The sequence below is a fragment of the Ochotona curzoniae genome, unplaced genomic scaffold, assembly GCF_017591425.1.
Source record: "Ochotona curzoniae isolate NIBS_2020 unplaced genomic scaffold, NIBS_Ocur_1.0 patch266, whole genome shotgun sequence".
Taxonomy (NCBI): Eukaryota; Metazoa; Chordata; class Mammalia; order Lagomorpha; family Ochotonidae; genus Ochotona; species Ochotona curzoniae.
In genome coordinates, this window is record NW_024466824.1 from 48297 (window position 1) to 66359 (window position 18063).

Genomic DNA, 18063 nt, shown 5'->3' on the forward strand with positions numbered 1-18063 from the left:
GAGGCTGACTGGAGCATGGATAGAAGGTGATGGGACTCGAGGGAGTGTGGGCAGTGGTAGGGGCAGTGGCAGGGGCAGGAGTCCTACGTTTTGCTGTAACTTGGGGCCATGACCTTGGGCTTCAGGAAGGGGTTCACCCGTACAGCCTACCTCTGTGTTCCTTCCACTTCTGTTAGCTCAGAACTAACAGAGTTCTGCTCCCACTGCAGGTGCTAGCATTGCCAGCCCAGGGAAAGGGTTCTGTGAGATTTGGGTTGGGGTCTTGAGTGGCTTAGCCGAATGGGTCAGGGGCGAGGCCTTGGCTTGGGATTGCAGCCCATCTGAGTTCAGGGAATCATAGAGGGCCAGTGGAGTTGTCATGTGCTTTAGAGACCTGTCACTGCCTCTGGGGGCCACTGTTGGGGACCGTCCCTTCTCAGCTGATAGAGTTGGGTGTCTCTGTGCCAGGACTCCCCGGGGATGGGGCTTTGTGGAAAGAGGAACCTTGTGATTTGAAATGAACCAGAGAAGATGTTTGAGGGTGTGGAGACCAAGAGGGGCGGGGGGGAAGCGCCTGGGAGAGATGGAGAGCAAAGAAAGTGCCATAGCGAAGGAGAGGGATGGGGAGGAAGAGTGAGGAGAGTACGTCTCCTGCCCCATGGCTTGCTCTGTAGCTGTTTGCTGGGAGCAGGCTTCACCCATGGGACAGATGCTACTGCAGTTTGCTCTGTGGTTCTCTCGGCTTCCAGCCTCCAAGGGAGAAACAGTGGGATCCTGGGCTTCTGCCCTCCAGTTGTGGAGTTGGAGGCAGGATTCTGGTTTCTTCCTGGCCATTCCCTTGCAGCCCAAAACCCTGGGTCCAGGGAAGAGCGGTGAGTGACCTTAGGGGGCCCAGAAGACAGAGTCCATGATTCGCAAGTGGCCTTTCTATTCCTGCCTCCATGCCTCCACCTGACCCTTACTGCACCCCGGGAGGACGGGAGGGGTGAGGGAGAGGGCTGCTTGTTCATCACGGTTTGTATTTTTCTTAAAAAAAAAAATAGTTTCTATTTTGAAAGGGAGAGTCTCATGGAGAGAGGGAGAAAGACACAGATCTTGTATCTCCCGGTTCACTTCCCAACTGCTCACAGTAGCCAGGGTTGCAGGAGCCAGGAACTCCATCTGGGTCTCCTCTGTGGGTGGCGGGGACCCCAGCCCTAGGACCATCCTCTGCTGCTTTCCCAGGTGCATTAGCAGGGAGCTAGATGGGAAGTGGAGCAGCTAGGACTCAAACCAGCACGCCCCTGGATCTGGGAGGCGGCACCCATACTTACAGGGTACTTTCTGGGCACTCTTTGTAGAAGGAAACCAGCTTGAGCTCCGGCTCCTGCTGTCAGGCAGCAGGCCTTGTAAGCTGAAGTGTGGAACAAGGCCCGTCTAGAAATGACGTGAAGTCAGGCCGGCTAAGTGTCCTGCCGGAGGGAGCTACAAACAGTTCAGTGGAAAGGTTGGGAGGTTCAGGACCCAGGGAAGGTTTCGTGCTGCCAGGAGAGACTGAGTCCCTCCCTTAAGTGAGGAGCAGGAGAGCTGGGTGTCCCCGTCCTCATCACTGCTTTCATCTCCACAATCAGCCCAGGAGCACTGCCCTTCCAGTGCCGTCATGGTGTATAACCAGGACAAACGGGGAGACCTAGAGGTAGGGGCAGATGAGAGCTAAAAGGGGGACAGCAGGGGGCCCTGGCACTGGGGCACCTACACGAATGGAGGTCAAGAGACCCTCGCAGCAGGCAGTCGGCCGGCTGACTCACCTGGAAGCTCCTGGAATGCTTGTTGGACGTGGGGCGTGAGGAACCCCCTCTCTGGCTCTGTTCCTTCCACCATTTTTAGCAAGAACGGGGAAGGGCTCTTTGGTGGGCTAGGATCCAGAAGGAAGAAGGAGCCTTGGGCAGGCCAGGAAGGGGCGTCAGGGGGCATCCCAGGTCCTGGGTTGGAGGGGCAAGGGGGGTTGGGGGTTAGATTAATCGGCTGTCAACTCAAATGGTAACAGCCCCGTTAATTGGAGTGGTAATGATGGTTGGCATTTTATCTTCAAAGTCAAGAGCAAACTGTAATTAATACTCCCACCACCCGAGGGCAGGGTACAGGGTGGGGGAGAAGGGAGTGGAGAATCTTGAGCTAACAGTGGGGATATTGAGGCAGTGGCTGAGAAAGAGTCGTTAGGAGAGTGGACAGTTAAAGAGAGTGGACACCCAGTCCAGTAGAGCCCCCCAGTGTTTTTCTGAGCACACCGGGCGGTCTAGTAGCCTGGAGGGCCAAGGTCACGAGTGGGGGAGGGGGTCTTGGGGGAATTTGGGGAGGGGTCTTGGGGGCTTGTGAATGGCTTGGCCACAAGAGCGGGTTGCGGGGTGGCCCAGGGAAGGGCAAGATGAGGCCGGCTTCCCTTGGGGTGAAGGACAAGGAGGATGGGTATGGGCATTCCTCTCCCTTAAAGGCCAGTGTTGGGGTGGCATAGCGTCTGGGCGCTTAGGGACCCACCAGCGTTTGCACGTTCGCTGGGAGGAGGATGCTGGCTGGCTGGCTGGCTGGCTGGCTGGCTGCACACTCAGAGTGACTCACTGGCGGCTCCGAAATGCCTCCCGGTTTCCTCCGCGCAGTCTGGCTGCCCGGAGCCCCCAGGGAGTTCTTCATTAGGGTGGTTATCCCGCCGTCCTTAAAAGCCGGTATAGAGTGCCCAGGGTCTGAGGCCACGCCACGACACCCCCCCGCCCCAGGATCCTACAGCTCATAAACACCCAACATCCTTCAGAGCAGCCACCTGTCCTCAGAGAGGTCTTCTTACCCTCGGCTGATACCATCAGGGAGCAGATGGCACTGGTGATGGCAAGCAGCCCTGTTTTATCCTCACCTTACTATTTGGAAGCACCTGCCTCCCACCCTTTTCTCCACAAGGGCAGGAGGGATTGCCTGTGTGTGCTGTTCCACCCAAGCTCTCCCCTAGGTCTTTCTTCCGTATCTGGCACCCCAGGGTAGGCGTCAGCCCTGGACGTCCATCTAGTGGTTTCTCCTCCCCCTGTGTTTCTCCAGTACTGGACGGCTGTGACTGACTTTCGGTGTGGTCTGATAAAGTACAAGGTCTACCATGTGCACTGATGCTAAGCATATACGTACAAAGTGGGGCTGGGAAAGGTGTGGGATGAAGGTGCATGTGTGTGTGTTGTGTGTGTTGTGTGTGTTGTGTGTGTGTCTGCTGGGTCTTGGTATTGGTCCCACAGACAGGGTCACGTGCTGCATCTGAAGGCATGGGCTTGCATTTGAGTCCAGCCATGACTTAAAAGTGTACTGGGTGTCTTTTGCTAAATTCCCTGTGAACAGGGCACTTGCGACAAAGTAGAGTGGAGTCCCCCAGACTAAGGGTGAGGGGCCAGTGCTGTGGCATAGCAGATAAGACTGCCATCTGGGATGGCGGCATCCCATGTGGGTGCAGGTTTGAGTCCTGGTTGCTCCACTTCCCATCCAGCTCCCTGCTAATGGCCTGGGAAAGCAGTGGAGGATGGCTTAAGGACCATGTATCCACTTGGGAGACCATGTATCCACAGGGTCCTTGAGACCCTGTATCCACACGGGAGACCCAGAAGAAGCTCCTGGCTCACAGGTTCAGATCAGCCTAGCTCTGGGTGTTGTGGTCACTTGGGGAGTGAACCAGTGGATGGAACATCTCCCTGTGTCTTCTCTGTAACTCTGCCTGCGATATCAATCTTTTTTTTTTTTTTAAAGGGTGGTCTCTGACGTGAAGCCACTGCCACTTAGCCTTTCATCCCTGATTTGCTTTCCCCTCCCTGCCACCAGGTGGCCAGAGATGAAATTCTGACCTTGCCAGGAGACCTGGGTTTTCAGAGGCCGCCTGGGGCAGCAAGGGGCAGGGGATGGCAGGGAACTCAGAGGAAACCCTGTGGATATCAGCACTGCCGCCCCCACCCCTTACTCAGCTCCTGGCCCCTCTCGGACACGCCCCCTCTCAGGACAGCTGAAGATTAACTCTGGACCCCAAACGAAAGAAAAAGTCTTCGCAATGGAAACTCAGAATGAATCCTCCCCTCTTTGCCTCACTTCCCTCCCCGCGGTCACACTTCCGGCGGCCGGGCTGCCACAGGATATTTTGGGTTCGAAAACAAAGCGTCAGATCTATTTGAGCAACTTTTGTTCCATCGGAGTAGGAGCCCAGGGGCCTGTGGCTGCTTCAGGCCCCAGCCACTTCCCCAGGGAACTGACAAGTTTCCCCTCTCTGCCAAGAGGTCGGGTTTAGCAACTGGCCAGTTTTAGCTTCTCCTTTCCCTGGTCTGGCAATGGATGGGCAGGCAGGGGCCAGAGGTGGGGGCTACTGGCAGGATGGCCATATTTCTCGGTGCCTACCTTGTGGATTTCAGAGGCAAAAACCCGGCTCTCACTTTTGGGTCAGAGCATCCTCCTCCTCGTGCCTGTCCTCCATCAAACCACACCCATGAAACCTGCTTTCGCCGAGACCCCATCAGGAGACCTCACAGTCACCTGGTCCTGAGCCTAGCCCCAGTGCAGTCAGTGGTGGCTGGCCAGGGAGGGTGTGGGCGTGTAGGGACCAAGATGACACCTTCTGCAGCCCCCCTGGTCTGATTTGTTGGGGCTGAACAGCACATGCGAATGCAGCTTGCACAGATGCCTAGAAGGAGTTGACAACCCTGGTGTGTCTAGCGGGTGCACACGCCTGCCGAGTGATTTTGTGTGGGCTACAGTGTTTACATTGTGTGTGTGCAGGTTGCATACAACAGAGGTATGTCATCAGTGTGTGCACACCTGGGTGCCAAGGGGCAGGGCCTGGCTCTCCAGGAGTAGAGGAAAGTGGGCAGTTTCTCCTTTGGCATTACTCGGGACAGTAGTGACCAAATTCTTGCAAACAAATGCAGGGCTGTAGGTGGACCGGGCAGGCTGCTGTTGGGTATTGGTGAGAGCTTTTGTAGCTGGCCTTTCTCTGACATCCCCCCTCTTCCCCACACAGTTACACCCTTCCCACCTTGGCCTCCCCCAACCTCCACCTGTATTTCTTTGCCTGGCTTCTTACTACTGCCTTCCCAGGGCCACATAGCCACATAACTACAGGCTGTCTTTATGTCTATCCGACTTCACTCCCACTGCACAGGGAGAGGTCCTAGAGGGCAGAGGGTGCTTTTAGTTTTTTTTTTTTTCTCCCTACTGTCCTAGGCAGCAATGGGGGTACATACAGCACCCTGGGAAGCAAAATACCCTGCCCCATCACTGTCATTCCCCCTCCTTGCCTTTCGTTCTCTGTAGCCACATGCACCTTGCAGACACAGTGGGACGGGTTCATTCCCACTTGGACCCAGACCGTGGCTTGGGATTGCCGGCAGCTCCACCATATGCGGAGAAATGAAAGGGGTAAGTCAGGAGCCCTGGGTATAGGCCATCCGGCTGAACTCAGAGAGGATGTTAGGAAACGAAAGAACCAGAGCTGGGCAGACAGCAGCAGGCCAGCAATGGGGTCTGATGGTGATGCAAGGGCTGTTCCCAGGGGCTAAGAATGGACATACATCCCTGTGTGCCCTTCCCTGAGGGCAGCTTCTGGGGCAGGAGTAGACGGGGAAGTTCATCAAGATCAGGATGAAAGCAGCGCTAGGTCATTGCAGGTGTTAGTGGCACGGGAGAACAGGCACAGGGCTGCAGGTGCTGGGGGTTGCGATGGGAAGAGCGTGCCAGACACCTGCAGCAGCCTGGCGGGGGCAGGGCAGGGAGCCTTGTGAGTGAAGGGTCTTTGTCTCTCCAGGGAGATGCTCGCTAGTTGCTAAGGAACTGAGTTGTCCTCCCATCCGAGCTTGCTGGTGTTTCCTTAGCTTGGATGTGTGTGGGGAGTCCCAGGCCCGGGCTTGAGGTGTTTGGTTTGCTCCCTGGGATTGCCGAGGGGCTGATGGATCTCTTAGGGAGGAGCCTTAACTGGGAGAGAGGGGAGGAGGAGGAGAGAAAGCTTCACCATTGCCCTCTGACAGGAAGCCCTTCTACGTAACCGAGCAAACTGCACACCAGGGCTCGTGTTGGCACCTTCCCTGACATCTCATTCATGCAGACTAAGTTCAGAACAGTGGGGCGTGTTGCCCACGACTTGACAACAATTCTATCTGAATCTAAGCTTTCTAGGTAGGAAAACAGCACCCTCAGTGTACAGATGAAGGTTCCTTTTTGGCCCAAGGCTGCTTAGTTCCAACACACGGGTCCATCATCATCATCATCATTAAACCACTATCACCAACACCATCATCACATCTATCACCATTGTCATCATCATCATCACTACACTTTAAGGGACATTCCCTCTCTTCTTTATAGAAGAGTGGTTATCACACAGGTGTGGAGGAGAGGGGACAGGGCTGAGTCTGGATCCAGGACAGCAACTGATGAGACTGTGGCCCTGGGCTGAGCCAGGCTGTTGCCCTCAGCAGCCAAGATCCCTTGGCCTTTCCACAAATCCCACTTGGTCTGAGATGGTCAAGGCCTTGACTTCTTTCTTAAGTTTTCAGTTTCCCTCGTGGGACAGGCCCAGCTCTTGAATGAATCGGAGAGCTGACCCTCCCTTTCTGTTGCCCAGAGAGGGTACATTGGAGTGATGCTTACCCCTGTCACCTGGGAGGAGGCTGATGGCAACAACAGATGCCACCATGGCTTGTAAGGTGTGGCCACTCTAAGGAATCTGTTCCCTCGTCTATGTGGCAAGGATGTACCACATATACCACTAGGTTATTGTGACAATCCAAAGAGAGACAGATCTGGAGTCCCTTCCCCCCCTCCCCCCAACGCCCTGCCCCTCCAAACCTCCAGCAACCTGTAGGGAAGCTGTGTGGGGATCCTTAAATGAGGTGCCACACTCTACACAGCTGGCATAGATGCTGCTACACAGAACGCTCCCTGAATAGTGTATAACAGTGGTGATGAGGATAGTCATGGCAGATTGCAATTAGGGTTTTTTTTTTTTCCACTTTTTTGGCTATTTCCTAAGAGCTCTCAAAGCAATCTTTCTATCTTGTTTCTTCCTGCAAGGGGGAGGGAGCAGCAAAGAGGTGAGAGGGAGAGAAGGAGAGAGAGGGAGAAAGGACAGGAGACAGAGGGCAAGAGAGGTGGGGAGAAAAGACCCAGGGGCCTGTGCAAGCAGAGATGGGTTCCCTAAGGTCCCACATGTCCTCCGGGCTTCCCCGTGTTCTGCTGCCTCCGTTGTGGTTCCCAAGGACTGCCAGGGCAGGCTGGCTTTAGCTGAGAGCTGGCCAGCTGTGTCCTTCTTTCACATTTTGGGGCCAATAGGGAGGGAGCGTCTCTCTCTGGCAGTTGAACTTGAAGCTCAAAACACCAGGACAAAAGAAGGTGGGGGGTGGTAAAAGGAGAGCGAGGAGAGCAAGCAAGCCGATAATTTCCTCGAAGGATAAACATCCGATTTTTTTTTCCCTTACCCAAAATAAACACGCTAGCCACAAAGAATTAAAGGCAGAAGGGGGCAGAAAAGGATGAGTCTAGATTTTGGGGGCGGCTCTAGGAAGCTGACCTTTTGTTTATCCTGGCCCTGCCTGGACATCAACTGGAGCAGCCAATTAGCCTCTGGGCCTGGTGGTGCGGGGGGCCTTGGGGAGAAGGTCCCAAGGGAGCCTGGGCTCCGAGAAAGTCCCCTCTGAGGCAATGCCCACTCTGCGACTGGACACTTGGCTTTTGCTGCGTATTTAGCTCTGCTTACAAGCTTGCCTGGTGAGGTAGGAGGGCATGGGAGGCTCAGTAGCTCCTTTTGTCCCAGCTGGCACCAAATGCCATTTTTAACCTCCTTTGTAAAGGAAAGATTTATTCAAAAATCAGTGTTAGAGAGAGAGAGAGAGAGAGAGAAGGTTCACCCCCAAATGGCCCAGCAGCTAGGGCTGATCCTGGATGAAGCCAGGAGTCCAGAGTTCCATTTGAGTCTCTAAGAGGCTCAGCAGGAGTGCAAGCCCACTGTCTTCCCAGGGACATACGCAGGGATCCAAGTTGGAAGTGTATCTGCTGTGGCTTGGGGACTCCACCTGGTGTTCTGCTATGGGACACGGGTGGCAGCTTAATCCACTGCAAGACAATGCTGGCGCCCACATGCCTTTCTAGAATCCAGGAGTTTGCTGCCCATTGTAACTGGACAGAGGGCATGGAACCTATCCCTGGAGGGAACGATGTAGGGGGCATTGTCCCATTCTCTCTCCATTCACAAATTCCACCTCCCCATGTCCTTGCTTTTTCTTCCATCCCGACTGTCCAAGTGGCTGTTCAGCCAGGTGGAGGGTAGGGCTGGCGGGGTCCCGCCTGCCTTCAGCAAGCATCCCTGGGTTCCCCCAACTGTGTGCTGCTGGCTGCTTCCATCTGGACACCTTAAAGCACCTTCTATACACGAGTCTCCCTGAGTGGCAGAGGAGACAGGGCTGTTAATTTCGGGCAGGAAAATGAGCTGAAGAGGTGTGGGGGAGTGGTCTTCAACAAATTGGAGTTGGGGTGGGGAAGCTGTGGGTGGGTGGGGTTGGGGAGCCTTGGTTCAGGTGTGAGTGACGCCTTTCCAGGGGTTTTCAGGTGTGGAAGCTGAGGGCCTGCACAGGCCTTGTATGAGTCTGGATGCCACGGGCCCCTTCCTGGCACAAATGAAGACATGCATTCATAGCTTGCTAAGAGCACGCCTCTGCTGGCACTGCCTGTCCCTGTCCAGCTGTCGAGTTGGCGATTTCCTGTGGTTTTCTGGGTGCAGATCACCCGTTGTCCGGCCTCTGCCTCCTCGCCCAGCATTCCCATTTCCCTGTTGGTTTGTTTGTTTGTTTCTCTTTAGCTGCATTCCTTCTTGGCCTTTTTGCTTCCTTGGTTGTGGAGGGGGTGGTGGGCAGGGGAGAGGCGATTGCGGGGAGAGGCGAGATTGCCACCCATGTCTCTGGAATCTTATCTGCTCCTGTTGCCACTCTCATACCACTACCACTCTCACCAGCCTCACCCCTGCCCCACAACCCAGTGGGGCAGTTTCCAATCCTGTACTGAACGTCACTTCTCCCTGAACCTTCACCTCTCGTTCCCCAACACATCATTGTGGGTTTGCACTCAGTTGGTCAATGTTTTCGGCTTGACTAGACTGAAAGCCCCAGGTGCTGGCTGCTCTGCTCGCCCCTGAGTCCAAGGCGGGGAGGGATTAGCCAACTGTTCTTCGTCTGGGGTCCCTATGAGGATCCCACAGCAGCCCTGCTGCAACGCTGGCCCCAGGATCACCATGCCTGTCCGGTTACCCAACCCCACTCACAGCTTCACCCTAAACCCCAGTGCGGAACACTGGTTGACTTCCTCTGAAACGGACGCTGACACGATGGTATAGCGAGTAAAGCTGCCACCTGTGATGTTGGCTTCCCATACGGGTGCTGCTTCAAGACTCAGCTACTCCACCTCCCATTCAGGTCCGTGCTAACACACCTCAGAAAACAGTGGAGGATGGCCCAAGTCCGTGGGTCCCTACACTCACGTGAGAGACCCAGAAGAAGCTCTTGGCTCCTGGCTTCAACCTGACCCAGCCCTGGATGTTGTAGCCATTGGGGGAGTCAATCAGGGGAAGGAAGATTTTTTTCTCCTTCTGTAATTCTGACTTTCAAATAAATGATCCTAAAAAAAGTGGGGAGGCACAGACATGGTGTAGTAGCTAAGCCTCTGCCTTGGGTGCCGGCCCCCCCAGTATGGCACCAGTTTGTGTCCCGGCTGGTGCAGTTCTCACGCGTCTCCCTGTTGATAGCCTGGGTAAGCAGTAAGTCCCTCTGCACCCATGAGAGAGACCTGGAAGAAGCTCCTGGGTTTTGGCTTTGGACTAACCCAGCCATCTGGGGAGTGAATCACCATAGAGAAGGTCAATTTTATTCTTTCTCTGCTTCTGTTCCTCCTCTTTGTAAATCTTTCTACTAAGTTAATTAAAAAAAAATTGTCGATTGGAAAGGCAGATCTACAGAGAGAAGGAGAGACATAAAGACCTTCTGTCCACTGGTTTGCTCCCCAAGTGGCCGCAAAGGCTAGAGATGACACAATCTGAAGCCAGGAGTTTCTTCTGAATCTCCCATATGGGTGCAGGATCCCAAGGCTTTGGGGCCGTGCTCGACTGCTTTCCCAGGCCACAAGCAGGGAGCTGGATGGGAAGTGGAGCAGCCAGGACATGAACCGGTCACCCATAAGGGATCCTGGAGCATAAACAGCAAGGATTTGCGCCAGTCCTAAAGGAAGGAAGGAAGGAAGGAAGGAAGGAAGGAAGGAAGGAAGGAAGGGAGGGAAGGAAGGAAGGAAAGAGAGAGAGAGAGAGAGAGAGAGAGAAAGAAAGAAAGAAAGAAAGAAAGAAAGAAAGAAAGAAAGAAAGAAAGAAAGAAAGAAAGAAAGAAAGAAAGAAAACAAAATGCCAAGTCTGGATGATTTTTTTTAATTGGGGAGAGAAGGGGTCCATACCCAGAGGGCTTCCACAGCAGGCTGGTGGTAGTGGCAAGTGGACCCATGCCAGGAGGGTGACCCCTGCGGTCAGGCACGGCAAGCAGTCATCTCTAATTGTGTTGGCTCTTGGCCTTGTCGTTGCCATTGCCGTTGCCGGACGCCTGGAGCCTGGGCGAGTCTTGGTAGTTTTGGGTCATGAACTGGGTGCTTGCTTCTGGTTCATTCAGGCGATAACGGTTCAGGAAACTGTCCATTTTCCAAGAGGCTGGGAGGATAAACCGAGGGGGTGGCAGTGAGAAAGAGAGAGAGAGAGAGAGAGAGAGAGAGAGAGAGAGAGAGAGAGAGAAACAGGGCTATGAGAGCAAATGGGCAGGCCTGAGACAGGGGTGAGCTTGCAGCTCCAGGGTAATTGGAGACAGCCAGTGATGACCTTGACCATGGTGTCTGGGAGCACCCTTGGCTCCTGGATGTAGAGGTAGCCCTCTGGAGGTTAGCAGCACTCTTGGGAAATCTCACAGGGGATGAGGGGACAAGGACCAGGGTCTCCTTTAGTGGCCTTTATTTGGTGTAGCTCTACCCCCTCAGACAGGATATGCCCAATCTTCTGGGCTGCCCACTTCCTCTATGCAGCCCACCCTTCCTGCAGACTTTTTAAGACTTCATGGCCAAGGCTGTGATGATTTCTTCCCACCTGGCCACCCCAGCTGCCCACCAAGATTTGCCTTGCCACAAACCAAACCACCTCTTCTTGCTGTTCCTCCTGTAGGGTTCCTGGAGGAATACAATGTTGGGGACAGGTGTGACTAGGCCCGGTGATAGGGCAGGGACAGCAGAGCCCTTGGGGAGAGACGAGGGGTCCAGGTAGGTAAGTGTTCAGACGCCTGGCTCTTGTTTCTCAAACCCTGGGCGACAAGCACCCCAGGGCAGAAGGCTGCCAGAATGTGCCAGTGGTTTGTGGGTGTGGCCTGTGTCCCACACATCGCACAGAATACACCTGAGAAAGCACGTTTCTGTCTTTTATCTGGAGTTGAAATGGGAATTTAAACGTACCCTCCACTTGGTATTTTGGTTGGTTGTTTGGGTTTTTGCTTTTTTATTTTTTCTGATTTTGCATCACCTGTGGGTGCAGAGAGTGTGTGGGGAGGGCCTGGTCTGCAGTACAGCTGGTCAAGGGGCAGTAGGCTGTGGGGGGTGTGGGGGTGCAGCCCTATCTCCTGCTTACAGAGGGGGGGCTTAGGGGTGCCAGCAGCAGCTTCAGGTTCTTCTCAGGGCTTCTCCTGTCTGCGACTTGCAGACCGCTCTCTCTACACCTGTCATCCTCCCATCAGCTCCACCTTCTCCCTTCCCTGCAGGGCTGTGGGCATTTCAAAGATAGGGTTGCTGTCCATCCTCAAACCCAACCGGTAAGAGCAATGGTGCAAACCACAGGAATAACTGAAGCAGCAGCAGCAACAGCAACACACCAACTTAGTGCTTCCTGTGTACTCTGCGCTCTTCCCGGAGCCCCACACTTACTCCGTAATGACAGAGCACTCCAGTGCATGAGCAGGGTGATGGTGGTCCAAGAAGGGGGCCTGGTCAGCTTCCCTCAGATCCCACTTGACTTAGCAGTGACTGCATGCTCGGGTTGGACTTGGGAGGGCTGGACAGAAGTCCCTTCCCCACCCCTTAGACACACAGCTCTTCTGTGGTTGGGGCAGCCAAGGTGCTCTCTCAGTGTTTGGGGGCTGGGGTCTTCTGTGTGTCCATTCAGAGACTCTGCAGCCCTGGCCAGGGGGACCTGGCTGGCTGGGAAGGAAGTGTGGTCTCAGGACACCCCCACCTCAACCTCAGGATGGGGCACATGCTTGTGTGTGGTTGCAGGGAGTAGGCTCATGGGGAATTGGCGTGTGGCAGGCACGGGGTCTTCCTCACTGAGTGGTGGGCAGGAAGGAGCCTGGGCAGCTAGGAGGGAATTGAAACCCACCACGAGACCAGAGCAGGCTGCCGGGGAGAAATCCCCGTGCAGAGCTTGACCCAGTAGCCTGTGGCTGTCTTCAGGTAGCACTGCGGGCAGATGCCCCCAGTACAGAATGAGCCCTGGGGGACCCTGGACCCCCAGCCAGTCCTGCCACCAAGGTCCCTGCAGTTCTCACTCTCAGACCTAGGCCTCCCACCTCCTCCCTAGCTCCTTACACACTCTCTCTTGTCCCCTTTCTCCCCCCTCCCCACTTCTACCCACCCTGCTAGCTTCCTGCCACAGAGGCGAGAGGAACTGACCCTGAGCAAGCTCTAGAAGGAAGAGGGGGTGAGTCAGGCCCTCCGGGGGTGTGTAGGGTGAGATGGGAGCTGTGGCTTCTGTGGTCACCGCTGGGAGGAAAGCCCCTTCCTGGACGGCACTGCTCCGTCCAGCCATGCAGGAAGAGGGTGGTGCTGCTGCGGGTGCCTAGGGCCACCGCGCTGGTACCCGGGACCCACGTAGGCTGCAACAGGGGCAGGAGCCCTCCCAGGAGGTGGAAGCGGTCTACTGCCCAGCTCTTAACGCCGCCCAGTGGCAGCTGTAGTGCTATCCGGGGGGCTGCTCAGGGCAGGAAGAGTGGGCTGGTCCCTGCACAACCCTAGGGGTGCTGCTCCCACCCTGTGCAGGGGTTGAGGGGATGACTGGTCACTTCCTCCTCTGGATGGACGGTGCTGGGACCCTTGACGGATACCCCCAGGCTTCCCTTCCCAGGCTTGCTTTTCTTTTAAGCTATGTTTTATGGGAAAGGCATAAAACTGCTAATTCACTCTTCCAGTGGCCGCAATAGCCAGGGCTGGGCCGGGACAAAGCCAGGAGCCAGAAACTTCATCCAGGTCTCTCATATTGCTGGTAGGAACCCAAGTAGTTCAGCTTTTTTTTTTTTTGCTGACTTCCTGGGTGCCTTAGCAGAGAGCTGGATGGGAAGTGGAGCAGCGGGGACTTAGCCTAGCATTCTGATATGGGATGTGGTAACTTCACCCACCATACAGAACCTTTCTTTGAGTGTCCCATCAGCACAACTCAGTTTCCTGGGTGACCCTACCCCACCTTGCTTGTCTCTGAGTCCTCATTGGGCTTCCAACACGTTTCCCTCTCAACCCAAAGAGTGGGATTCAGGAAGCTGGGGAGGTGGCTTCCCTATTCCAGTCTTGGGCTGACAGGGTGGAGCCTGCTGCCCATGTGGGGCTTGGGGAGGATAGAGGTTGGTGCTTCCTGTCCTGGGGGCAGTCTTTTTAAAAATTTAAATATTAATTTGAAAATCAGTATTAAAGAAGGAGGGAGTGACACACAGATTTTTTTTTTTTTCCACCTGCTGATTTACTCCCCAAGCGGCCACACCTGACAGGGCTGAGCCGAGCCAATGCCAGGAGCCCGGAGCTTCATCTGGGTCTTATGCACCAGTGGCAGGGGCCCAAGTTCTTAGACTATTCTTTGCTACTTTTCCTATTCATGAACAGGGAGCTGGGTTGGAAGTGAAGCAGCCGGGATTTTAACTGGCACCTCTGTGGAATGCTGGCATCCTAGGTAGAGGCTTTCCCTGGTAAAATGTGCCACAGCACTGACTGCTAGGGGCAGTCTTTGTGGGAAATCTGAGCGTCTGGCTCTGAGCTGCCTCACCCTTCACCCCCATCCCCATCCCTGGGCAGGGGACTTGTGTTCAACCCAGGGACATTCTCTTGCCTGGTCTTGTTTTCTTCTCTGCCAAGGCAGGGAGACCACTGCTGCTTGTTAGGGGACAGTGGCCCTGGATGAAAAAAAAAAAAACCAAGAAACAAAAACAAAAATTCCTCTACTCCAATCTAATAACTGCCCCACGGAGTGCCCAGCTCGGCACTGTAATTTGTCTGGTGCGTCTGGGGCCGGCTGCTGTGATAGAAGCGCCGATGCCTTCTGCCGAGATTAATGATGTCCTGGTGGTGGTAGGCGGGAGGCCCGGGCCTTTCATTTTTTGTGCCTTAAATGATATCCAGAGACTTGTACTCCGGGAGCTGAACGGTCCTCTTTCCGTCGCATCCAATTACTCCTGGGGAATACTTGCTGACTGGCTGATCTTGCCGGCTCCAGAAACTCAGGGGGCTGGAGGAGCAGCCTCCCTGATGCTGGTGGGAGGGAGCACAACAGGGGTGCCAGGGGTACCCCTGTGTCCTACAGAGAGCCTATGAGTGGGTCTGATTCTTAATTGCTGGGCTGGCAGATCACCGACAAGACTCCCTTCAACTGCAGCTGGGGTTGGGGGGCTGAGAGAAGGAAGAGGGGCTGGAGGCAGGGAAGGGTGCAGCGGGGAGGGGGTGACTTCCAAAAGCTGCTACTTTAGCTCCTGCTGCCCTGCCCCAGTCTTTGGTCATGACCATGCTTGGCTGTTGCTGGGGTGCAAAGTGGGGCTCCTCTGTACTTTCTCTGCCATTCGTCCAGCTGTGCCCCGGATGGTGGGTGCTCTGCCTTGTTCCAGGCAGTTTCTAGCCTTGGCACCTGCTGAGACGGGGCCTTCAGACTCCCAGTCCTCCCAGCTCTGCCAGGTGGGTGGGGCTCTTCAGGGGCAGCTGAGAGTAGTCTGCCACAAGCCCGTACTGGCGGGGCCCTGGGGGATTCTGAGGCTGGGCCAGGTGAACCACCGTGGGAGGTCACAGGGTGGTGGAGGTGGGAGGGGGGGTCAGATTGTTTGCACGAGGCTATGTGTTTGTGTCTGTCTGTGTGTGCATGGATGAGAAGGGTCCTTTCTCTCTTGGCTCCCCTTCCCCCATACCTTCCTGTGCATTGCTCTAGCCTGGGGAAGCCGATCTAGGCCCTCCCGGCCAGGGGTCCTGTGTGTTGGTCTCTCTTACCACCAGGGCTGCCGCCTGGGGGTCTCTGCTGCCTTCTCACTCTTGGTGGCTTGTCTCACTAAATCCACTAAATTCAAGGCCAAAGGCAAGACGTGACACCCCCCACCCCACCCCGCATGGCAGCGCCCTATCTATCCTTCTCTGGTCCCTGTGGACGCATGTGTTGTGTGTGCATCTGTTGGGGGGCCCACCCCAGAGCTGCTCAAGTCAGGTGCTTGTGGAGTGGTGCATGGCTGCCTGGCCTAGAACTCCAAGGCCTCTTTTCTGTCTCACCTGTCCTGTCTGCCATCACATTGGTGCATCCTTGCAAAGAAGGGATGTGAGCCTGGCTGGTGTTCCGGGTGACTAGGGCGTGGTGTGCTGCACATCACCGTTCCCTAGGAGTTTGGTTTCAGCCACAGCTTAGACCAGTGAGGGACAGGTGTAAAGGGCACTGCCATTGCTAGCGACAGAGGCTCAGGGCAAGCAGGGTGCAAAATGTCTGGGCCTTACCCGTGTCACCCAAGGGCCCAGAAGTCAGCAGGGCTGGGCTTCCTGGAGTACAGGTGAGCTGGGACAGCTGCCAAGGACCCTTGTCCAGAAGTCAGAATTGGCTAGTTTTTGCTCTGGCCCCTAGGGGAATGGGTCATCTTGCTGTTCTGTGCTTTGAAGTCTTCCCAGGCTCCATGGGGACGAAGGTGACTGTCCTGCTGGTTGCAGGCTGGGGCTGGTGGAGACCTGGAAGAAGCTCCCGGCTCTTGGCTTTTAATCTGTTCAGTTCTGGCCAATGCAGCCATTTGGGGAGTAAACCAGCGGGTGGAAGAGCTCTGTATTCTCTCTATATAACTCGGCCTTTCAAAAATAAAATAAAAGTAAACTAAATCTTTAAAAGAAATTCCCTTTTTATCCAGGGTCCAGTCCCTGCCCAACCTTTGTAGAGCCCACAGAGACTGGCCCATCACACAGAGACTTTGCTTGTTTTCCATTGGTGGCCCAGATTATGTGTGTGTGTGTGTGTGTGTGTGTGTGTGTGAGAGAGAGAGAGAGAGAGAGAGAGAGAGAGAGAGAGAGAGAGAGAGAAAAACGCTCCACCAATCTGCCCCAAAGCCAGATCCCTAGCTCTCCTTCACATCCTCTTGGCTGCTGAGGGCATGCTGCCCTGGAGGGAGGAGACCCATTTGCCCTGGGTCCCCAGAGTCAACTCCAGGCCTCCTACTGTGCAGAATCCTCAACAACATGCTTAATTATAAGTTATTCTTGCACAGTGGTTCCATAGTCTCCCAAGTCCACGTTAAGTGCCCCCCCACCCCCAGGGCAGGCAAAATTCCCTAGGCCCTGAGATCTGGTTCTTTCTGGGGCACCCTGGCATAGGGCTGGGCACATGGTAGATGCAAACAGTCCCCTTGGCTGGGAGCTCACCTTTGGGAGGATGACTTCCTGGCCCACCAACAGGACAGAGAAGTTGCCAGGGCTACTCTGCTCAGACACAAGTCCAATTTCTGAGCTTGCTATGGCCACAAGAAGGGGGCGGGCTGAAGTGGGGGTGGGGGAGGGTGGTGCCCAAGGAATCCCAGCTTTGGTAAAGACGCAGAAGGATCAGTGATCCAATCCAGACCCCAGAGGTGTCCAGCTTGTGTGTCTTGCCATATGTGTCCTGGGCCGACACGTGGGCCCCAGTACCATGTTTCACAGGCAGACTCCTCAGTAGCACAGCAGAGAGAGGGGGCATGTCTTGAGGGCCTCTGACACCTTACCCCCCTCACTGCTTCTCCAGGCCTCTACTGATTGATGACACTGCCTCAGAAAGCACCAGCCTCTACCTGTTCATTGTCCCACCGTGAAGTCCAGCAGGGGACCCTGAGGCACTGTCCTATCCCACGAGAGTCTCCCAGTTGGCAGAGAGGACAGTGCAGGCTGCCTTGTGCATTGGCGACCCCAGCGAGTCCCAGGGCCTACCATCTTGGGTGAAATGGGGTACCAGGCGCTGGAGGAGTTTGTTTTGGCCTGGGTACAACATGGGCGGTTTCCTAGCATGTGTGTTTCTTTCCCTGGTAGTCTCCAAAGTATGTCCTTGGCAGAGCTGTTTAAGGGGATGATTTACGGATTGATGAGGGGCTGGAGGCGCCTGGGCAAGGTTCACGGGTGGAAAGGTCGCATTGACTCGGCTTCTCTGGGGTGGCCCGGAGCCCTCTGCGATTGGCGGTTTCTGCTCGGCACACATCTGAAGGACTCCCTGCTCAGCCAGTGCCCTTCTGGGCTCTGCACTCCTCTCCCCTGGGGCCCTCAGGGCACTGCGGTGGTTAGCCCAGCTTCCCAGGGATGGCAGGTTGGTCAGGGTCACTGGGTGAGAGGAGCTGGCTCATGACACTCACCCTCCCACTCATCTCCCCAGCAGCCTGGGCCACGTGTGGTCTCTCTGCAAGATTGTTGGTCCTCTTCTCTGAAACCCCAAGCCTTCACGTGTGGGGTGTCACAGTGGCCAGCCACATGGCTCTGGTGGCAGGATGATTGAGGTATCGCAGGCTGTGTGAGCCATGGGAAGGCTCCGGGGAGTGGATCCCCAGGAACGCTGCTGTTCGGAGTTGCTGGTGGCAGGGTGTGGCCGGGGATGCCTTTGCCCCAGCACTAAGATAGCCCCAGCGCAATTAGGGACCAATGAAGACAGACCGGCATGGTGGCATTCCAAGGCCCTCTTGCTCAGATTGGCCTCAATTACAAGGGCAATTACCAGGCTGAGGTGTTGTGGGGGAGCTGTCCACACATGCCGTGCAAGGTTTTGGGGGTGCTGGTCTCCCTGGCTCCAGGTACTCTTCTCTGAGACCTGGCCTCACA

At 55.4% G+C, this 18063-nt stretch overlaps 1 protein-coding gene across 1 annotated transcript in view; it reads right to left on the bottom strand.

Moving 5' to 3' along the window:
- Positions 1-10410: 10410 nt before the first annotated feature.
- LOC121166948 (phosphatidylethanolamine-binding protein 4-like) overlaps positions 10411-18063 on the bottom strand; it is a 158782-nt gene continuing 151129 nt past the window's right edge. Inside the window, exon 6 of the mRNA XM_040996285.1 lies at positions 10411-10696. Coding sequence (XP_040852219.1) covers positions 10542-10696 — 155 coding nt within the window. The 3' untranslated portion in view covers positions 10411-10541. The remainder of the gene's footprint in view (positions 10697-18063) is intronic.